General features: G+C 55.2%; 4 protein-coding genes across 5 annotated transcripts; 2 read left to right on the top strand and 2 right to left on the bottom strand.

Annotated features, from left to right (window-relative positions):
* Window positions 1-174: 174 nt before the first annotated feature.
* COA3 (cytochrome c oxidase assembly factor 3) lies at window positions 175-839 on the bottom strand. Its single transcript, XM_068418990.1, has 2 exons — window positions 611-839; window positions 175-525 (listed from the first exon to the last, which is right to left on the bottom strand). Exons 1-2 carry the CDS (start codon window positions 810-812, stop codon window positions 413-415), a joined length of 315 nt encoding a protein of 104 aa, XP_068275091.1. The 5' UTR covers window positions 813-839; the 3' UTR covers window positions 175-412.
* A 335-nt stretch (window positions 840-1,174) lies between these two features.
* On the top strand, window positions 1,175-4,651 carry CNTD1 (cyclin N-terminal domain containing 1). Its single transcript, XM_068418989.1, has 7 exons — window positions 1,175-1,402; window positions 1,494-1,569; window positions 1,802-1,976; window positions 2,498-2,660; window positions 3,138-3,282; window positions 3,680-3,776; window positions 4,308-4,651. Exons 1-7 carry the CDS (start codon window positions 1,231-1,233, stop codon window positions 4,467-4,469), a joined length of 990 nt encoding a protein of 329 aa, XP_068275090.1. The 5' UTR covers window positions 1,175-1,230; the 3' UTR covers window positions 4,470-4,651.
* A 780-nt stretch (window positions 4,652-5,431) lies between these two features.
* Window positions 5,432-9,608, bottom strand: BECN1 (beclin 1). 2 transcript variants are annotated; one of them, XM_068418988.1, is made up of 11 exons: window positions 9,468-9,608; window positions 9,325-9,392; window positions 9,194-9,252; window positions 8,714-8,804; window positions 8,311-8,447; window positions 7,636-7,830; window positions 7,276-7,422; window positions 6,873-7,022; window positions 6,731-6,791; window positions 6,187-6,329; window positions 5,432-5,841 (listed from the first exon to the last, which is right to left on the bottom strand). In XM_068418988.1, exons 1-11 carry the CDS (start codon window positions 9,592-9,594, stop codon window positions 5,673-5,675), a joined length of 1,347 nt encoding a protein of 448 aa, XP_068275089.1. In that variant the 5' UTR covers window positions 9,595-9,608; the 3' UTR covers window positions 5,432-5,672. The 2 variants fall into 2 exon arrangements, with proteins under 2 accessions (XP_068275089.1, XP_068275088.1); XM_068418987.1 differs by having other exon boundaries at window positions 9,194-9,392.
* A 208-nt stretch (window positions 9,609-9,816) lies between these two features.
* Window positions 9,817-16,160, top strand: PSME3 (proteasome activator subunit 3). Its single transcript, XM_068418643.1, has 11 exons — window positions 9,817-9,940; window positions 10,511-10,543; window positions 10,868-10,930; window positions 11,434-11,538; window positions 11,847-11,895; window positions 12,523-12,635; window positions 13,156-13,224; window positions 13,460-13,527; window positions 13,681-13,735; window positions 13,989-14,075; window positions 14,437-16,160. Exons 1-11 carry the CDS (start codon window positions 9,899-9,901, stop codon window positions 14,515-14,517), a joined length of 765 nt encoding a protein of 254 aa, XP_068274744.1. The 5' UTR covers window positions 9,817-9,898; the 3' UTR covers window positions 14,518-16,160.
* Window positions 16,161-20,176: the final 4,016 nt, after the last annotated feature.

Below are 20,176 nucleotides of genomic sequence, written 5' to 3' on the forward strand. Positions count from 1 at the left end.
GTCTGTCTGTGTCTGTCTGGTGGGACTCGTGGACACTGTCCTTGCTGCTGGCTCACAATAAAAGATGATGAAGAGCAAACCAGAAAATTCCCCCATCTGAGCAGCTGCCAGAGTGGGTGGCAGGATCCTGCCTTGGACTCTGGCCACCAGCTGCTTTAACGACAGGCGCTGGCGCAGTCTGCAGAGCGGGTGTTTATTGGGGAGGGTGACGGGCACCGGGGCAGCCCTGCCCTTCCCAGGAGCAGGGCCCTGTCCGCTCTCCGGAGGAAGGCGGCTGCCCGCAGGGGAGAAGACCCCCGGTGCACCGAGCGCTGTGCCGGCCCAGGCCCCGCAAGGGCGGCTGCCCCGTGCTCGGGGCCCGTCCTGCAGCTCCCTCCCGGGGCGTACCGGAGCCGGGCCGGGCCGTCCGCGCTCAGCTCGCTGCGCTCTCGGCCCGCGCCTGTGCCCGCGCCCGCGCCGCCTCCGCCTCCTGCTCCAGCTCGTCCAGGAACCGCTCCTGCGACACCGAGTAGAAGGTGTAGCCGTCTGGGGGGGTGTTAAGGGAAACAGCGGGCGCGGCCCCGGCGCAGCCCCCCCGCCCCGCCCCGCCCCGGCCCGGCCCGCAGGATACAGATGCCGAGCGCCACCGCGCCCACGCCGAGCGCCAGCAGCGCGTTGCGGCCGCGGAGCCGCCGGTACAGGGCGCGCTGGCGCTGGGCGCGCTCCACCCGCGCCATGAGCAGCCGCTGCTCGGGGCTGAGCCCCGGCTCCCGCGCGGGGTCGATGCGCCGCGCCACCGCCGCCTCCGCGCCCGGCTCCCGCGGCGCCGCCATCTTCCCCGCTTCCGCGCCGCGCGGTGACGTCACATCCGGCGGAGAGGCTGGCCAATCGGAAGGGCGCGGGCGCCGCGGGCTGGCTACGCGCAGGCGCAGAGGGAGAGAGGCGTCGCGTGGTTGGCTGAGGCCCGGCGCGTGGCTGGCCGCGGCGGGCGTGCGCTCTGATTGGGCGGAGCCAGACCCCGTGACCAGGAGGCGCGCTATGATTGGCGGAGCCGGGCCCCGTGACCAGGAGGCGCTGAGGCGGGGCTGCCGCGCTCCAGGGCTGGGCTCAGCCTGGGGGGCCGCGGCCTCCCCGTTGTGCGCGGGGGCCCCAAGGCCCAGCGCGGCCGCGGCGGGGGCTGCGGGGCCCTGTCCCACCCGTGGTGCCGTTGAAGTCCTTGCCGTCCTTGGGGTCTCTGACCTGCACTGCCCCATGGGGTCCCAGGCGTGGGCAGCGCCCCGGCGCCGGGACCCGGGCCCCATCTTCAGCGAGGTGGCTCCTGAGGTCATTGAGGGCACGCTGCTCCGTCTGGCCACGGAGAACGAGCGGCACCTGAGTGAACTGCCGCATTGGGCCGGGTGCTTCAAAGAGACGCGGATAGTGGGTGAGACTCGGCTGCAGCCACCCCCTCAGCGGGCCGGCAGCTGTATCCTTACCTCCAGCTACTGCAGTGAATGACTTGTGCTTTTTTGCAGAATTTATATTCCTTTTGTCTGAAAAATGGCACTTGGACCAAGCGGCAAAGTACCACGCGGTAGAGTTACTTGAAAGGTAATAAATATCCTGGATGCTTAGCTCGCTTCTCATTTCTCTCACGTGGTTACCCTGTGCATGCTCTATACCACTCAAACAGTGTATGATGTTTTTGCTTGTCTAGAGCTTTGTCTCTCTATTTTAGTTCACATTAACAGCTATCCGAATATTCTGAGTACACACAGAATTGTTTTTCTTCCTTTTTCTGAGCAGAAGAGAACTGTTTTCTGAGCAACTGTGGGTTTTGTAGGTTTATGATCAAGCAAGTAGAACAAATCTGTAAGTCCTCCAGACAGAAGGTTAAAAGTCGTGAGCGAGGACGAGGCAGCAGCTGGAGCTCTCTGAAAAATCAGATGTACAACACGTTTGTCCTGCGACTTGTGTCGTGCGTTCAGCTTGCAAGCAAACTTTCCTTACACTATAACGTAAGCTAGCTAAACCTTTTCCTAAAGCATTTTTTTAGCAGTGTAGTAAATTGTGTAGTATATTAATCTCCCTTAAAAAATAGGTTTCCTTTCTGAAAGACAGCAGTGATAATGAAATGCAAAGGATATTGAAATGGAGACCTAAATCCCCTCTGTTTAGGGCAGGTTAATTGTCACTCATCAAGTAACAATTTGTCAGGAAACGTTCCCAGTACTGGGGAAAAAAAAGTACAGGCAGCGGGGAGACTTGGAGTGTGGTTGTCAAGAATAGTGTGGCTGGAGAGGGTTCAGAGCTGCCTGGGGAAGGTTTGTGGAGCAGAGGAAACCTGCAGGAAGGAAGGTGCGAGCTGGATTTCTCGTGCCAGCTTAAAAGACAAGTTGGAGAGCTGGGCTAGCGGGCAGCAGGACTCTGCAGTGGCTCATGCTTAAATTCAGTGGGAGGAGTAAAGCGAGAAAGTCTTTGTTCTTAGCAAGTGCCTTATTGCATAGAAGACAATTTGTCTTTTTTTTTCTGTCTTCAGACAGTTACCAGTGACACAGCTTTAAAATTTCTGCAGTCCTTAAAATACTCCTACACTAAACAGGAACTGCTTGAGTCGGAGCTTGCTGTTCTAAACACTCTGCACTTCCAGGTCAACGTGTCCACTCCTTTGGCTTACGTGGAATTGCTCCTAGAGGTTTTAGGTAAGAGTGTTAATAGGAGAGAGTGGGCAGGAACTTTTTTAAGAGTGTAATAGAGCTATTACTGATCTGAACCAAAACGTCTCCTATTACAGATTTTTGCATACTGTGAAAGCACATGAAACCTTTCAGATTGTCCAGGGCTTTATTTTTCAGATGAGAACTCTGTCCTTAGTAGAATCTGATGAATGTTGTTGGACAGCTAGTCGTGACCCAGCCAGTGAAAGGGTTTAAAACCCCCAAAACCTGGTGTAAGGCCACATCTTCTGCAATGACTCACTGTTTTCTTTGCCCAGGTCTGACAATCTGTATTTCAGAACGAGTGAAATTACACTGAGACTGAGAAAGCCTGTGGCACTCAAAACAAAGGGCAGCTCTCACCAGAAGCCTGCATCCCTCACTTACAGTAACTAACGCTTCCTTCTAATCCAGTTTAATGGCTCAAAACATACGGCTGATTATGTGTGATCTCTGCACTAGGACACAACGGCTGCCTGCTTCCTGCAAAACCCTTACATCAGACGTGTGTGCAGCTGCTGGACTTCTCCTGTCTTACAAGAGACACCATCTACGACACTTTGCTGAAGATTGCCATCGAAAATTCAACGCCAAGCAAACTGCAGGTGTAAGTAGCTTACGTGACTATTGCTTAAAATAACTAATTGAAATTAAAACCCTAAAAAAACCTAAGAAATAGTAGCCTAATTTCCATTATGCCATCTCTGGGACATGTTTTAAAAAATTTTAATTTTGGGGGGCTTTCAGCGTTGTTTATTGATCTTAACATGCCAGGCCAAAGCAACATGCTTCAGCACAGTTGCTTTAGGGGCAAGCTAGGAAAGTGTTTAACTTAATCTTAAAAATCCATCTCTAGCCCTGCCAATTAAAGTTAACAGCATCAGGCTTTGTTTGGACTGAAGAAGCTCACATGTCCATAGGCTGTAGAGCCATTGCAGAAGCAGGTGCTTTTGAACTGTAAAACTAGCACCATTTTACACCAGGAGACGCTTTTATTTCTGCAGAGCAAAGTTTCTGACAGTGAAGGAAGATTGCATGCTCCTGGCTGTTGGAATCATCAGCACAAGCGTGTTCATACTAAACCCTGAGCACTGGGAGCAGGTACAGTCGCTTCTAAACACAGTGGCTCTGCGTGGAAAAAATGTGAAGGTTGTTTGTACGTTTAAGCTGAGCAAGAGGACAGGTAGGGTGTACTGGGAGCAGCGTGAGGGAGGTGACGTCTTTTGTTAGTGTTATGAGGGTCCACAGGCAGTTCCACGGGAAGGCCTGGGCTCGCGTGAGCTTATCCTCACGCTTCAGCTTCTCACAGCCAGAGCAAACCCCCCCAGACACCATCCCACTGACAGGTGGAGAAGCAATCCCATGGGACAACTTTCTGCCCAAACTGCTACTGAATACTGTAACAGCCTGTTACAGATAGTAGTTTTTTCATTTTACTTCTTTAGTAGAAGCAATTAAATAAAAAGGCACAAAACAAAAAGAAAACAGACAAAAAACCCCACATAGTGAGAGGCTTCAACCTCTGTCAGAGACCCACTAGCGTACGCCCAGGGAGCACTATTATTATTAGATTTGGAGTGTCTGTAAACTAATGTCTCTTAGGCACTGTAAGTATTTTCATTTTTTTTTAAGGTTGTGGAGCATTTAAACTGTATCACTGGCATTACTTCCCAAAGCATCCTAGAATTTTCTTACGCAGTGCTGAAACACATCATCGGCAGCACCACGCCGAAGCAGCGCTACAGGAGCTGTGGAACGAAAGCTCCAGCACACAGGGTTATGTCTCTTAAATAGAACTACCTTCTACGGCCAGTCGCTGGCCTGTCAGTAGCAGTCAGGCTGCTGCTAATGCTCCGTCTCCTGTGATCCTGCGTGGGGCACCCAGTGCTATTTGGTTTTACTTTTGGTTCTGTAACATTTCGTACGTGACGTGTTCATTAGAAAAGCTCGTCCTTTCAGGCAGTGCACTGGTGCTGTGGAGGGAGGCACGCAGGAGCAAAGTAGCATTTAGGAATAGCTCTTTCAGCTCCAAAAGCTTTATTGTAAGAGCTAAATCTTTTAAGTTACAAATATGTTTCCTTTGAGTAAAGAGAAAATTCTAAGAGTTGTCATGTTTTGAAAAGGCATTAATGTGCATGGTCTGCTTGGTAACCTGCATCACTAGAAGCAGCTCGCACACCCAGTCACTACAAACAGGGCTGTACTTTCTCCACTTGCTGCTTTTTAAAACATTAATTATTGTCTCAGGGAGGAGCCAGGCTGTTTGTTACTGTGTTCCCTCTTTGCCCGTGCTCAGAGGCCAGCTTGTTGACCAGTGTTGTGAAAGGGGCAGAATCCCAGTGTTTTTGAGAGCGATGCAGTTGTGACAGCAGGTGCCCGTTCAGCACGTCCGTTTAAATGCCAGGGGCTGTTTATGCTGTGCCTGGCGTGTGCTAGATGAGAGCCCTCTCTGTGTAGAGTAGTGTTTTATGGTTTACTCAGTGCACCTCTGTGCTGCAGCAAGTATTACAGTTAGTACCATCATAGCTAACAGTATTTTAAACAGCATCAAACCTTGTTAAGTTCAGTGGCACAAAGAAGTGCTGACATGATTTCAAATGACCAAGCAGAGCTTCCCTGAGTTCTTCCACACTGTTCCCTGTTTGTGACACTCTGCTTTTGTGACCCGTGTGTTAAGCTGTAACGCAGCTGTACCAAACCTGCTGCTGTTTTGAAGTTCAACAGTAATTTACACACATATCTATAAACACCACAAGTACCAGTTTAGCATCTATTTTAATAGCTGATTTTTTTCTTATACTGTTGAGATCAATGATACAACTTTACATATTGCTTTTCTATATACTACTTGTAATAACAGTATTTTAAATAAAGTGTCTTGTAGATTTTTGGTATTGTAAACATTTTGTACTGGGTAATATTAAGAGACATCTTAATTTGACTTTCTCCAACAAAAGGCAGACACTCTACAGCTGCCAGGAGGACTTCTTTACGTGGTTACTTGTTATAGAATTGGGATGAGACCCAGGCAAGACCCCACTTCAGGTTAGTTAACATGAATTTTAGTGCTTTTGTCCATTGCTCCTCGGAGTTAAATTGTGTTTTAATAGAGTAAGAGCCACCACTGCCACCTGTGTCTTCAATCTTTCCTTTCTCCACGTCCATCCTGTATCACACACAAAGTGTTATTAGTGCGTTACTAGTGCAAGCATTTAATCTCGATATGATGCCAAGTACTAAAATTTAAATCTGACATTCATGTTACTCTGTGTAAGAATACTTTGTTTTTAAAGGAAATCTAGCAAGCCTCAGGCCCTCACCTGAGGAACTAGCTTTAAATTTCAATTAAACTAAGAGCAAATGTGGTAATCCTGCACATGGTAAAGAACACTGGATGATTCCAGAAAGGCCTGGAACAGCAGGCAGTGCTGTACAGGGGTGCAGAGGTCAGTCAGTGCTGCATGAGGCAGCACACAAGGTGTTGATTTGGCGTGTTTGCAGCAGCACTCACCTGTAAGGCAAACAAAACCGAGTTTCGCCCTTTTCCACTTCCTCTTTAAACTGCTGCACACAGTCCAGGAAAGCCACCATGGCATGGTCAAACTTGTTGTCCCAGAAGAACCTCAGGCCTCCAGAACAGTACAGGGGGAGCTCCTGGAAAAGAGATTCACACTGCAGTTTACATGTGGTCATTGCAGCTCTTTAGTCTTGTGCGAGGCTTGAGTTTGTCACGGGATGCTTAGAAATGGTTTGTGGCAAGTGCCTAGTGCCTAATCACCACCAGTCGCCCCGAGTGCTGCTGTCTGCCTCTGGCCAGCTGTGGTGTTTAGCTCAAGAGTCCTGTTGCTTGTAATGCTATTGGATTAGGGGGTTCTGCTAATGGAGTGGTTTGATAGAGGATAGGGAGATATTATGATGTTGGAGGACTCGGGGCAGCTAGTTCTGCTGCACCATGAATTCACAGAGAGCTGAGTTTGTCCTCTGCCTCCCCCAGCGTGAGCGGGGCTCTGCGGCATTCAAGGTCAACGTCCTCTGACCTGTGCAGGATCTCTTACCTTTGATTTGTCTGTGAGGGACTCCAAGTACGAGTGGTTGCCATATGGAACAAGACGGTATCTGAAGGGAGACAGGATTCATAGGCAGATGAGTCTGTCTTTACCTGTGTCCAAAGCGAGATGTGTATTGTACTGCATGTACCTTTGAAACTTCAGGCCCATTTTGTTAGCCAGGGCGTGCAGCAGCAGCACAGTCTGCCCCCAGGCAGCGTTGATCTCATTCCATTCCACAGGAACACTGGGGAGACGGCCAAGTCTGAAGTTGTTTATTGTGCCAAACTGACCACTGTGCCTGCGATAAGAGGAATTATAAATAAGCTCAGCGGGGCAGGGAGAGCTTCTAGCACGCTAACCAAACAAGGGCCACGCACCACAGGTACAGGACGCACACTGCTCCCCGAGCAAAAGGAGGGCTGGGGGGCTCTGGTTAAAAAGTGCATATAAATACCAACCACTTGTTCTCTTTTTATGACACGCTTCAGTAACAACAAACAAACCCCAAGAACAAACACCCAACCCCCCCTGAGCCACAGCGTCTGCGTTACCAGATGTGAAAGGTTGCGTTGAACACGTTGGTTTTCTTTAATTTATCCAGCTGCATCTGGGCATAGCGCATCTGGTTGTCCACACTTTTCAGCTCATCATCTAGCTCCAGTTGTTGCCTCTTGAATTCACAGTATTCTTTCTGATACCTTTTAATAAAAGCGAGACAGGAAATGCTCAGCGCAGGCTCTCACAGAAAAGGGGCTGCTCACGCAGGGTACTGGGCTTTTTTGCTCTGCCCCACTTCAATTTTGCAACGAACAAGCCACTTGCATTTGGGCATTATTTACAGGTTTCTCCACATCATCATCTCATCCATGACCTAAAGTCCCTGCCATAAACTGCAGTTGTAGTTCACTCACTGAGCTTCCTCCTGCTCCAGCCGCTCTGCCTCTGCCCTGACTCTCTCGAAGTCTTCAGCCACCATCTTGCGGTTCTTCTCAACGTCCTCTAGCTCCTGAATCAACTGCTCTTCCTCCAGCGCAAGTTCTTTCAGTTCTGTTTGCAGTTTCTCCTTATCATCCTCGTTCATCTGTTCCAGTATCTCCAGACACCTCCTAAAGGAGAGCGACAGGATCACCAAAACCGGGATCCCCCGGCCAGGCGTCCCCGGTTCCGTGACAGCCCGTGAGCAGAAGCACAAAGAGGGATTCTGGTCTCACGTGCACCTCGTTAGTCCCGAGCTCTCCGCACTGATCCTGCACCGTGAGTCAGGAACGCGCACGGGAGAGCACGGGAGTGAGACGGTGACGGAGAATCTGCTGCTGCCTGTCAGTGACCGTCCCTGTGAAGCCCTCGACCGCACGGGAACGCTGCCACGCAGGCACCGTGGGCAGGCGGCCTCAGTCGCTCCGATGGGCTCACAGAAGCTGCTACCACAGTACTCAAAAACAAATTTTTCATCTTATTCAAAGAAAACCAAGCGCTGCAGTCAGGGACGTGTGCTCCTGACCACGGACAGCCGGAGCGAGGCTGTGTTCTCTCCCGAGGCTTCGAGCTAAAGCAGCTCGGTCCCCGGTCACCTCCGCATCACTCACTTGTAGTTCTGGCACTCATTCTCCGTGATGTTAAGCTGCGTGTCCAGCTGGTCGAGCAGCGTGTCTGTGCATTCCTCACACAGAGGGTGATCCACGTCCGTCTGCCCGGACATGATGTCAAAGAGGTCGCCGGTGACCTGCGGGAAGAGCTCGTTAGTGCGGGGGAAGCCGCAGGCAGCTGCCAGCTGCTTTTCAAGATGGGCTTGAGCGTCTTCAATTAGCAAAGTACTTTTTGCAGGTCAAATCTTGATTTAAAATAAGCCAGCTGTACTGAAGTACTCACCAAGGAAAATACCGGAAGGCCAGCGCTACAGCAACTGTGCGATTTAGCCTTGGGGAGCATCTAGAAAAACTGACGCTCCGTTCAGAAGTATCCGAGTTTACCCGCTCACGCAAAACTTGCCTTCAGTCTCCGGCTGAGGTTTTCCATCGTGCCGCCATCGGACGCCTCTCCGATCAGCGTGAAGCTGTTGGCGCTTTCAGTTGACATCATTCTTGGAAAGAATTTCAGTGAGAGTTGAGCGTCGGGGGCCGAGGGGCGCGGGCTCCAGCGCTAGGCTGACGCGGAGGCTAGTTCAGGAGCCGGGGAGGGGGAACGCAGCAGGCGCGCGTGCAGGACGGGGAGCCTGCGCTGGGACGGGCTCTAGCGACAGCGGCTGCTGCTAAGCCGGGGCTGACAGGCAGCATCCTACATACTGTGCATTTACATATATGCAAATGGCCGCGCCGCTGCCTGCCCCGGAGCCCCAGGGATCCCTCGGGGAAGCCCTCGGGGGTCCCGCAGCGCTGGCAGACGGGCACCCTCCGGCCCAGGGGACGCCTCGCAGCGCCCTGCCGGGGGCTGCGGGGCCCCGAGCTGGGGGGGGCGCGGCGGCGGCCGTACCTGGCTGGCGGGATGAACCTCCGGGACACGCCATCCTGCCGGTGCTCCGCGAAGGCGTCCTGCGGGGCGGGGCGACATGTCACCGGGGCCCGGGGGGGACCCGCCGCCGCGCCCCGCCGGCCCCGCCGTACCTCCGTCAGGGCGCTGTCCTCCTCCTGCGCGTCCCCGGGCCGCGCCGGGGCGGCGGCGAGCGGCGGCGCTGCGGGAGAGGAGGCGTGAGGCGGGGTGGGCCGGGCCGGGCCGGGGTGAGCCGTGCCGCGCCCCCCCGCCGTACCGGTGAGCTCCTGCACGGTGAGGCGGTCCAGCACGCGGAAGGAGGTGTCGAGCCGCAGCGGCTGCCCGCAGCGCTGGCACACGAAGCTGACCTGCGCCGTGCCGCCCGCCGCGCGCGGCGCCTCCATGCCGCCGGGCCCCGCCCCGCCATGGCCGCGCGGCGGACGTGACGCAGGCGGCGGCGGCGGCGCGCGGTCCTGGCAGGGGTGTAGCGAGCCGCGGCGGCCATTTTCCTGCCGCCCCGCGCGCGGGCGGCCGCGTGTGAGCGGCCAGGACCGCGGCGGCGCGTGCGCGCGGAGCCCGGGGGAGGGTCACGCGGGCGGCGGGCGCGCGCGGCATTGGCGGGCGCGCCGCGTGACGTCAGTTCCGGTGGCGGCGACGCCGGTGGTGGGGCAGGCGGCAGCGCGAGACCCGGCCCCGCCCGCCGCCGCCATGGCCTCGCTGCTCAAGGTGGACCCGGAGGTGAAGCTCAAGGTGCGCCCGCCGCCCCCCTCGCCGCCCCCGCGGCCCCGCCGGGCCGGGCCGGGCTGGGCTGGGCCGGGACTCGGGGCGGAGCGGGCTCGGGGCCGCCCGCGGCGCCTCCCGGCCGTTTGGGCCCGGCCCGTTGGTCCTGCGGCCGCCGGGCGCGGCCCGGCCGCCCGGCTCGGCCCCCTCCCCCGGCTCTGCCCCCCGGCGCCGCCGCCCCGCGGGAGGGCGGGGGCGCGGACGGGGCCGCCCCGCGGCCGCCCCCGAGCGGTTCCCCGGCGAAGGGTGCCCGCTGGCCCAGGCGCGGGCCGCGCGTGTCCGGCCCGGTGCATCCCTCGCTCCGCCGCAGCCGGCCCGGGCGGCAGCTGCCCGCTCTGCGGTTCCCCCCAGCGCCCCGCGCGCTCCCGCTCCTCTGCGTCCAGCCCGTGCGGGCGGGGCCGGCGGGAGCTCGGAGGCTCCGGCAGCTCCGAGACGTTGCTCTCGCCGGGGGATCCGGGGCTCGGGCGGCAGCAGCTCCCGGCTCGCGCTGGGCCCCGCTGTTGAGGGCGGCTCCGAGCTGTTGCTTTTCTCCTCCTGCAGGTCGACTCCTTCAGGGAGCGGATCACCAGCGAGGTGAGTATCGCTGTGCCGCTGCCCGGAGCGCGGCAGCGCGGGGAGGGGGCTGCTCAGCCGCGTGTTCTGATAGACTGGGTTGCGATTTGAGCCTCTCCTGGAGGTCTGGCCGCGCTCAGAGCGTCACTCACCAGCTGGAGTGAGGCTACGCAGCCTCACGGCTCTCCTGGTGTCTGCTCGCCTTGGCTCAGCGTGACGGCAGCAGGCGGAACTCCTGTTCTCTCCTCTTTCCTGCCTCTGGACAGTTGATGTCCTGGTGTTCTCACCTGCTAGCGGGAACCTCGCAGCGTTGTTTCACACCATCATCTGTTCTTTCTCTCTCAGGCTGAAGACCTGGTGGCAAACTTTTTCCCAAAGAAGCTGTTAGAACTGGATGGGTTCCTTAAGGTAAGGTGTATGTTATCCTCTGTGTCCTTTTCTTTTCCAAGCTCCGTGTTGAAGGGGACGTGGCAGGTCTCGCCCTGTGTGTTTTCTTGTGTATTTCACCTTGTTACAAAGAGGCGAAGCAGAGGCTCGATCGCTTGCCCGCATTTGAGCGCGGTTACCTCTAGACCAGCTGCTGTCTTTTTCAGTTTTCTGTGTGTGATCACCACGTTTATCTTTCTTACGTATTCGGCAGCTTCGGGCTGTCCTTGGCGGCGCCGTGATCTCACGGTGACTCCGGCGCTGCAGACAGCTGATAGCCTCGATGGCGGTCTGGAGCTGGCACACTGTTCTTGGGTGGAGGGAGGTCTCGTCACAGGCTGATTGTTGGACCTTTTTTTTTTTTCATTCCTCCTCATTTTATAGTTGGACAAGAGGGAAGTCTGAATCTTTTGTCTTCTCGTTGCGTTTGGTGTGACGGAATTCGTCAGCCCGTACTTAAATAACAAATCTGCTTTATTTTCCAGGAGCCTATCCTGAATATTCACGATCTCACTCAGATCCACTCGGACATGAACCTCCCAGTGCCTGACCCCATTCTTCTCACGAACAGCCACGATGGACTGGACGGGGTAAGGTTACTCTCTTGGCTGTGATCCCTACTTCTGTTAATTAAAACTGCATGGCTTGCTCTGCGCTGGAGTAGGATACTCCTGTTTAGTAACGGGCTGTGGCTCTCCCAAAGGCTCTTAGGAATTGGTTTCTCGAGCCTGGGAAGTCTGCTGGAGGTAATGCTGTGCTCTGCGGTCCTCCTTTGTCTTCAAAGGAGGATGCTTAGAAACCAGGAGCGTGGCAGAGGCTCTGAAGTTTTCCTTATTTCCTTTGCAACACTGTTATAGCTTGCGACTAGTTTGTGAGTAAAACGTTTTGTATATTTTAGCCAAATATGAAAAAGAGGAAGCTGGAAGACCGCGAAGAGACCTTTCAGGGTAAGAGTCCCCGAGCCTCTTGTGTTGCTGCCTGCCCCCTGAACCAGTGCACTGTGCCTTAGGGGTATGAAGCCACGTGAACCCCACTTGCCCTGTCCCGACAGCAGCTGCTGCTCATGCAGGCCTGTCCCCACAACCTCTCGGAGCCTGACCTAGGGGCGTTCTGTTGTGGAGGAGCCAGGTTCCAGCTCTTAGAAGCATAATTAGGACTTCTCTGGTAGACATAAGTAGTACGTGCTTGAGCCTGACCTGCTCACAGAGGCAGCTGATCTCCCTGTGGCTCTGTGCTGGAAGCTCTCCTTATCTGGAGGAAGATAACAGGCTTTGGATTAAGCTGAAGCAGAGACAGCTCATACACGTGCATCAGGAAAACCCTTTGTGCCCAGCCTCGGCAGCCTAGAGCTCTTCAGCTCTCATCTCCGTCTGTGCTTTCTCTTTTCCTTCCTTTATGGTGATCACTGTCACCCCATGTCCAGTTTCCCCTCCCCACAGGTTAGCTATAGCCTGGCTCAGTGTCTGCTACTGCCCTTTGTGGGAGATGAGGCGCTCAGGTGGACCTTCGGTCTGATTCCCCGGCGCAGCCATTCCTGCGCGGCGCTGACGCGAGGTGTTCTTCTCCTCTGCCAGGTACCAAAGTGTTTGTGATGCCCAATGGGATGCTGAAGAGCAACCAGCAGCTGGTGGACATCATTGAGAAAGTGAAACCAGAAATCAGGCTGCTTATTGAGAAGTGTAATACGGTGGGTACGAGCGCTGGAGCAAGTGGAGACAGGAGGATGTTTGGCTCCTGGAGAGGCAAAGCCGCTCAGGGTGGGAGGAGCGGGCCCCTCTGTGCTCTCTAGATGAGGAAAGGCAGGATTTGTACCACAGTGTTGGGTGGGTGTAGGGAAATAACGTTTTTCTGAGCCCTTGGGGAGCTCTGTAGTTCACCTCCTGAAGGAGGATGATGTCTGTTACGCAGGCTCCTTCCTTGAGGCTTTTCTTTACCCTCCTTTTGCGCAGTCTCAGGCACCTGCTGAGAGCCGCTGCGGCACAGTCAGGAGAGCTTCCCAGGGGAAGCTGTGCTTGTGCTGGCTTGGGTGGCGTCACAGCCACGCGGGACATGATCTCCTCAGAAGTGTTGCATGAGCATGAAGGACCTGGGGTTTATCACGAACTGCACGGCAAAGCCAGGGCCCTGGGGGGCTTTTGGTAAAGCTTTTGAGAGAGGTCTCTGTGGAGATGTTGGCGTTGATCGGTGGTGTGATCTTTCCACCACAGGTGAAAATGTGGGTGCAGCTTCTCATCCCCAGGATAGAAGATGGAAACAACTTTGGTGTTTCTATTCAGGTAAGGCACCGCTGGCTCTGTGCCCTGCCATGGGAGAGAGCTCTGCTCCAGGGATGTGGGTCTCTTGGGTTCCTCGGAATCTTTGATGGTACCCAGCAGCTGCAGTCATGGGGGTGGGTTAGGTTTTAAAACCCAAACCTGAGCTTGGCATTGCACTGCTGAGACGTGTTGCTGCCAGAGCCCCGAGGCCAGCTGCAGTCTCATGAAGCTCATGGCTTCCTTGTCTTCCCTGCAGGAGGAAACAGTTGCTGAGCTTCGAACTGTGGAGAGTGAGGCGGCGTCCTACCTGGACCAGATTTCTAGGTAGGCGTGCAAGAACAGGCCTCATTTTTTGGGATCCTCTTGGGAAAAGTAAAATGCTTGGGGAAGGTCCCCCAGCTTTTCTAGGGCAGCTTGGGCCTGAAAAAAATCTTGGTGCTATTTATCTGACCTTTAGTCTCTTCTTTTTCCTACCAGATATTACATCACAAGAGCAAAGTTGGTTTCCAAAATAGCTAAGTACCCTCATGTGGTAAGTAAACGGGGAAGTGGAGATTTACCTGTTAACTGCTGCTGCTTGTTGGGACTCCTTGGGCCGCTTCATCTGTGTCCTGTTTGAGCTGAGGGTCCTGGGGGAAAAGGGGGGATTGTACGAGGATGCAGGACATTGTGTTAGAGGAGAGCAAGCTGAAGGGGGGATGCCTTTGTAAAAGGTGGGACCTTCAGTGGTGTATGGGAGGCACAGCTGAGCTCAGGCCACTCAGCCACGCGTCTCCTCTCTGTAGGAGGACTACCGCCGCACGGTGACGGAGATCGACGAGAAGGAGTACATTAGTCTGCGCCTGATCATTTCAGAGCTGAGGAATCAATATGTAAGTGAAGAACCAGAGCCCGCACTGGCTCTGTGCAAGAGTGGAGGGAGCCCTTCTGATCCTGCTGCTGCGCTCCCCTTTCCCTGTTCCTTTCACCTCTGTGGGAACCTGTGGTCCTAAACTCTTGAGGCAGTACAAGCCATTCCTGGGGTCTGTAAAGAAATCTCTTCTTGGTGTGACTTGCAGTGGCTTCTGTAAAGCCTGGCTGAAAGAAGCCCGTGTCTTAACTAGTGTTTGCACGCAGGGGTTGAGGGTGGTGCCAAGGTGAGCTGTGCTGCGGCTCTAACCAGTGCTCACTGTGAAAGCTGAACACGGCGTGACTTCACCCTTCTCATCTGAGTCCTGTTCTCCCTTTTTGCAGGTCACTTTGCATGACATGATCCTTAAAAACATTGAGAAGATCAAGAGGCCTCGGAGCAGCAACGCTGAGACCCTCTATTAAGTGTCAACGTTTGAACTTGAGAACTGTTCAGTCAACTAAAGACCGTCATTGCCTTGGTTTGTTACGTGACTATCGAGATGGGAAACTGGCTGGAAATAGTATCGCATTCTTAGTTAAACTCTAAAGAAATTCTCGCCTAGTTTTGTGATTGGTTTTGTTCAGGTCTCAGGAGCTCTCCCTCCCTCTAGTAACTGGTAACGAGAAGGCCGTGCTGCTTCGGGGTGCCCTAGAGGCTACTGCAGAGCGAGAGCAGCAGCCAGGCAGGAACATTCCTTCATGCCTTTCTTCCTACCTGAGTAGGAGCGACACTAGAGACCAAGCCCTCGTGCTGTCCCATCTCTTGGCCAGAGGCTTCCCTGGGGTCTCTGGGAATGGGGCAGACAGGAAAGCGAGCCCAGGCGGCGGTGGTGAAGCTCGCTGCCTTCACTGCTGGCTGTAGCTGGGCCCCTCTGCTCTGCACTGACCACTTGCAAAGGCAGGGGAACCTGTCCCTTCTGGGCCGGTGGCTGCAGCCACGCTCCGGTGCTGCCGGGCAGCCTGCACTCCTTTTCTGGCTCTCTCCTGACTCAGCAGAGCCTGCCCCGTCTGTCTTTGCTGTGCCAGTTCTGGCTAGGTCAGTGCAGAGCACAAGGTGGTGCTTGAAACCAGGGCTGGGTGCTCTCCTGGCTGGTTGTGAGCTCAGGTGGCTTCTGCTCCTGTTTGTGATTTGACTAGAGCCGCTTTCTTGGCTAAAACCAACGTTACTTCACGTACGTCCTAGTGCCCCTTCAGCACGAGGTGCTTCTGCCCAGGCTGAGAGAAGGGAGGGGCCGGAGGTCCGATGCTAAAGTCCCGATAGTGTCTGCACGTGGCCAGCCCGAGCCCCGCTGTCTCCTGGCAGTGCTCCCCGCTGCCCGGCTGCGGCAGCTGGTGCTCGGGGCGAGGATGGCCAGTGCCCGCCCGGTACCGTTGCAGACCTCGTAGTCTTTCCCCTGCCAAGGGCACACTCGTGTGCCTGGTGACTCTTCTAGGCCGCCGGAACGTTTCATGGTCCATACAAACCCCTTTGGAAATGACTGGTTGGGTTGCGTCAGTTTTTGTGTGTGGCAAGTGGGCCCATAACACTGCAGGCTCCAAAATTTTCTTATTTATAGTATTTCTACTTCAGTCCCCGTTCAGGGAACGTTAAATCATTTGTTTCAGGAACCTTGCTGTTTCCCAGGTCTTGCTGTTACACCCGTATATTCTGATTGTGCAGTAGCCCTAATCGTTGTGTTAACCTTGTAATAACAGTGACAAATGGAATGAACTTTCTCCCCTTCTTTTTTTTTTTTTTACTTTGTTTTTGTTTCTTCTGCTTCCACATCTAAGAGCCATGTTGTCTCTTGCTGGTTTCCCAGGGATTTGCCCAGAGTGTGGGGGGCTGCTGGCCCTTGCTATAGACTCTTCTGTTGTTGTTTGTAGTAGGTCAACTCTTAGTCTTCCCGCTAATAAATATTCAGTAACAAACCAACTGCATTCTAGCCGCTGTCTGGGAGCAGCACTTCCCCTCGTGTTTCTTTGTATCGATTCCTTTTAATTTGTTCGGCTCTCTTTGCCAGATGAAAGTATGTAAACTTTTACCATGTCAAGAAATTAAAATGAGGTCCTTGGAATTCTTTTAAGGCAGCCCCTCGTGTGTGGTACTGAGCTCTTAGGCTGTGCAGTGTTAACGTCCGTTCTGGTCCTGCCTTTCTCACATCCAGCTTGCTCCTTCCCTGCGTTCTCATGCCTCTTTCTGGCTGTGTTGTAACTGCCGTGCGCTGCTTTGTGGGTTGTTTCTGTTCCTTGAGCGTGCCTCACGTTAGGCCCATGGTCTTGGGTTTAATGTGACCTATCCCATCCCAACCCAGCGCGCGGGACTCGGGCCATCTCACTTAAAACAGACGCAAGAGGTTTGCGTGGTGTCTCCGAGCAGGCGCCTGGGTGCCGCACCAGGCACGTGCGTTGGGTGCACGGGCCGTTGCTCTCTTGGCTGCTCCGTGCACGTGGTACCAAGGAGACGCGGGCTGCCCTGCAGTCCCCCAGCCAAAGCGTCCTCTGCTTTCCCCAGGGGATCGTCCTTGTTCTTGTTGCGCTTCCCCCCGTGCCTGCTGCCCCACGGCCCCGGGTGCAGGGACCTCTCCGGCGGCACTCCTGTTCCCAGAGCGTCCTGTCCTCTGTGGGCCTGCCCCCCGGGACAGGCAGAGCTGGGGCTCGGCCGGGGCTGGGCCACCCTCCCCGGGTGGGGTTCGCTAGGTGGGGCCCATGCCGGGCCGGGGGTGGCCGCTGCAGCCCGGGGCTCCTGCCCAGAGCTCCTGCTCGGCACCTCCAGCCTCGCAGTCTGCAGCTGCTGAGAGCAGGAGCCCCCGCTTGCGGACAGACGCTTTCCACGGTGTGGGAAAGTCCTGCCATGCCCAAGCCGCGCCAGGGAGGGTGGGAATCGAGCTGGAAACAGGTTGCTGGGAGCCGAGGCGGCTGGAGCCAGAGCCCCAGGAAGGACTGTTGCTGGCAGGACTCGATGTGGTGCAGCACGGGGGGTTCCTCCTCACCACAGCCAAAAGAAACCGCGCTGCAGGAGGCCTGTGCCAGCCGTCCGGTGGGAGGAGGAGCGCCCAGGAGGGTTGTCTTGGCGGGTGCTGGCAGGGAGCGCGGTTCATCCCCAGGAGCAGGGGAGGGTTTGTTGCCCGTGGTCGTCACCCCGCGGTCTCAGTGCAGCGGTTTCTGCTTTGCTCTCCAGGAGAAGCGGCAGCGTGCCGTCAGGGCTCCAGCTCACGGGCTCTTGAGACATCCCAGCTTATACGCAGTGACCGTTAAACTTTGAGAGGAGAATAAAGGCACAGCAGTTGTGTGCAGATGCAAACACTGCCAGAAAGGCAGCCAGCATGGGTAAGGGTCAAGCAATTCCTGCTGTTCGGTTTTACACAAGCTGACCCTATGAGATGAGAGAATGGGAGTGGGAGTTTTCCAGTCTGAGGTCTGGCTTGGGCTACGCTTTAGACTAGCCCGTGTCAGGAGAGTTGGCAAGGGGTTTTCTGTACCGTACTCTTTACTCAGCTGTCTGGCAGCCACTGACTCTGAGTTTCCCTGAGCCACAAGCTGTCTGTCTCTGGTTTTGGTTTCTATAAACTTCAGAGACTATTTTTTGCCACCTCTACCTTTCTGTGCAAGCAAAAAACAGCAGACTCCTCTCTTCCTTACTTTGTCTGGGAGACGTGGGCAATTTAGCAAATACAAGATGCACTGATGGGCAGTACCTAAAAGCAACCCTGTAGCCAAAATAAACATTGGTAGGATGTGAATTCTCCGTATTAGGTGTGGGACAGTGATGGGCTAATCAGGAGTCGAGTTGTGGGAAGAGGTATGTGCACCAAACAGGTCATAAACAACTTATGCTGTTAGTGAGACGTGTCATTTTTTAAATTCTAGGTTAGCTTTAAGCTGCTTCAGGCTTCTTTTGGAGAAAGAAGGTACACAAGCAGTTCAGGGGTGTGTGTGGCCCTCAAAGATCCCTGATCGCTTCTCGTCAGTAAGGTATTGACACAGGTTTCCTGGCTCTGCGGGCTCAGTTAATTACTCTGCTTCCTGAAATTTCTGCTGCAAGGTGGAGATGGCTTTAGGGCTGTTCATTCTGAAACAGCTCCCAGAAAGCGCAGGCTGGTTCTTGTGTTGCTTGTGATAGGCTTTAAAAGTCCTCAGCTTGAAAAGTGCAGCAGGAATGGACAGTACTAAATAACGAGGTGTTAGACACGGCGTCCGTGGCACACATCCTGTAGCGGGGCGCAGGCAGCGCAGAACGCCTCGCTCGTGTCATCTGTGTCCGGCAGACCTGGGGTGTGTGCTGTGGGCGGGCTGTCGTGGGGGTGTCATTACAGGTCAGGCTTTCTCTTTGCTTACGAACATCCAACATGCACAGAACTTAGAGTGTTCCCACACTTTATTTTCAGACATCTCCCAGGCAGGCTGCAGGGCTGAGCTGTGATTTGTGGGGCAGTCAGGCCTGTGGAGTTTGTCCAGTTCTCTTAAACTACTGCTGTGCTGCTCAGAAAATGACCGTCTGTAATTGCAGCCTGTGCCTTGGCTTTTCGGGACTTGGGATGCAAAACCAAGAGGCCAAGTCAAAACTGAACGGTCTGCTCCTTTTGTGCTTCAGGGAAATGACAACGTGAGCGCTGTGCACGCAGCCCCAGAGGCTGGGCAGCAGTCCCGGCTCAGCTGTGAGGCGCGCAGCAGCAGAACGCGTGTCGAGCGCCCGGCAGGCAGGAGGCACGTCCTGGCTCTGCTCTAAACCTTAGCTGGGGAACGGCGCTTCCTCTGCGCGCCGAGTGACACGGGTGCCATGTTCTAGCCTTACACCAAAAGGGCGTTTTTCTTTCAAGCCTGACCCCAAGAAATCCTTGAAGCCTTTTTGACTTCGTGGATTGAAAGGCTGGCTTGGAAGTCAGCGCTGCTGTGCTTAGTTTGGGGCTACTTGGAGGTGTCTGATTCTGCCACTGGAGGCAGTTGGGAGCCGATGGGAGCGCGGTGCCTCTGCAGCCTGTAGCTGTTGCATCCCGCGTAGCCGAGGCTCTCTTCTCGTCTGCCCTGCCTCTCCCCATTGCCTGTGTCCGTGCCACAGAGCGAGCCCCTCTTCTGGCACCGTGGCCACGTGAATTGGCTGCTGTGGCTCTGCGGGCTTTGCTGGTGCAACGGCCAGTGGGGCAGAGATGATGCGTGCTGGCACGGGGTGGACGTGCGTGTCCCTGACCTGCGCAGCCGCAGCCTGGGCTAAAGAAAGCTGAGGCTGCTGGCCGTGGTGGGGATAATGGAGTGTGGCCTGTGGCAACGTGGCCTCCTGTTTGCCAGCGTGGTGTCTGTGAGCAGGGCCGGAGCACCACGGAGGGGCTGAGTCCGGGGCAAGATCCGCTGCAGAGGAAGAGCCGGAGGCAGCGCTGGGCTGGGGGTGCTGCGTCCCACCAGGAAACTCTGACAGGAGGAGGAAGGGAAGGCCAGGGTGAGGTGAGGCTGGCAGCAGGAGTGGAAATGTTGGGTTCAATCTCCAGCCCTGGTTCTCTCGGATGCCTTGTGCTTCCCAGCAGCAGCTCGGGGGTACGCAGGGATTGTAGCTAAAGCGGTGGCGGGATGGAGCACCGAGTCCTGTTGTCTGGCCGCTCCACTCTGCCAAGGCCTTTCGAGGTGGTGTGAGACCAGCAGAGAGCTCTGCGGTGGGGCTGGCGGGGGGCAGCTGTCACAGCCTGTGGTAGGAACGCTGGCGGTGGCTGCTCAGCCTGGCAGCGTGGTGGCAGCGGGTGCTGCCATCGGCCGCCTGCCTGGATGCCGCAGGCTGGAGGTGGCTTTGTCCTTGAGGGAACTTCCCAGAAGCTGCTCCTCAGTTTGTCTTTGAATTGGACGCAGAGACAAAAGCCGCGCGATCTCGTTTCAGTGAATGCTGGGGGATTAATTAGTTCGTAGCTGTTAGAGGTGCAAACTAAGAGCTAGCTGTTCCCAGCACATTGGGGCCAGAATCTCGTCCTGAACTACATCGCTCCACGCCTGCCAAAGCTTTTCTACTGCCACACAGATGGATGTGTTGTCAGCAAAGGCTTCTATGTGGAAGAGTTAAAAAAATAAAATAAAAAGTCACTCCAAGCTTGGAATCATGCTGCCAGGGAGAATGTTTACA

Source organism: Nyctibius grandis, chromosome 26 (genome assembly GCF_013368605.1).
Source record: "Nyctibius grandis isolate bNycGra1 chromosome 26, bNycGra1.pri, whole genome shotgun sequence".
Classification (NCBI taxonomy): Eukaryota; Metazoa; Chordata; class Aves; order Nyctibiiformes; family Nyctibiidae; genus Nyctibius; species Nyctibius grandis.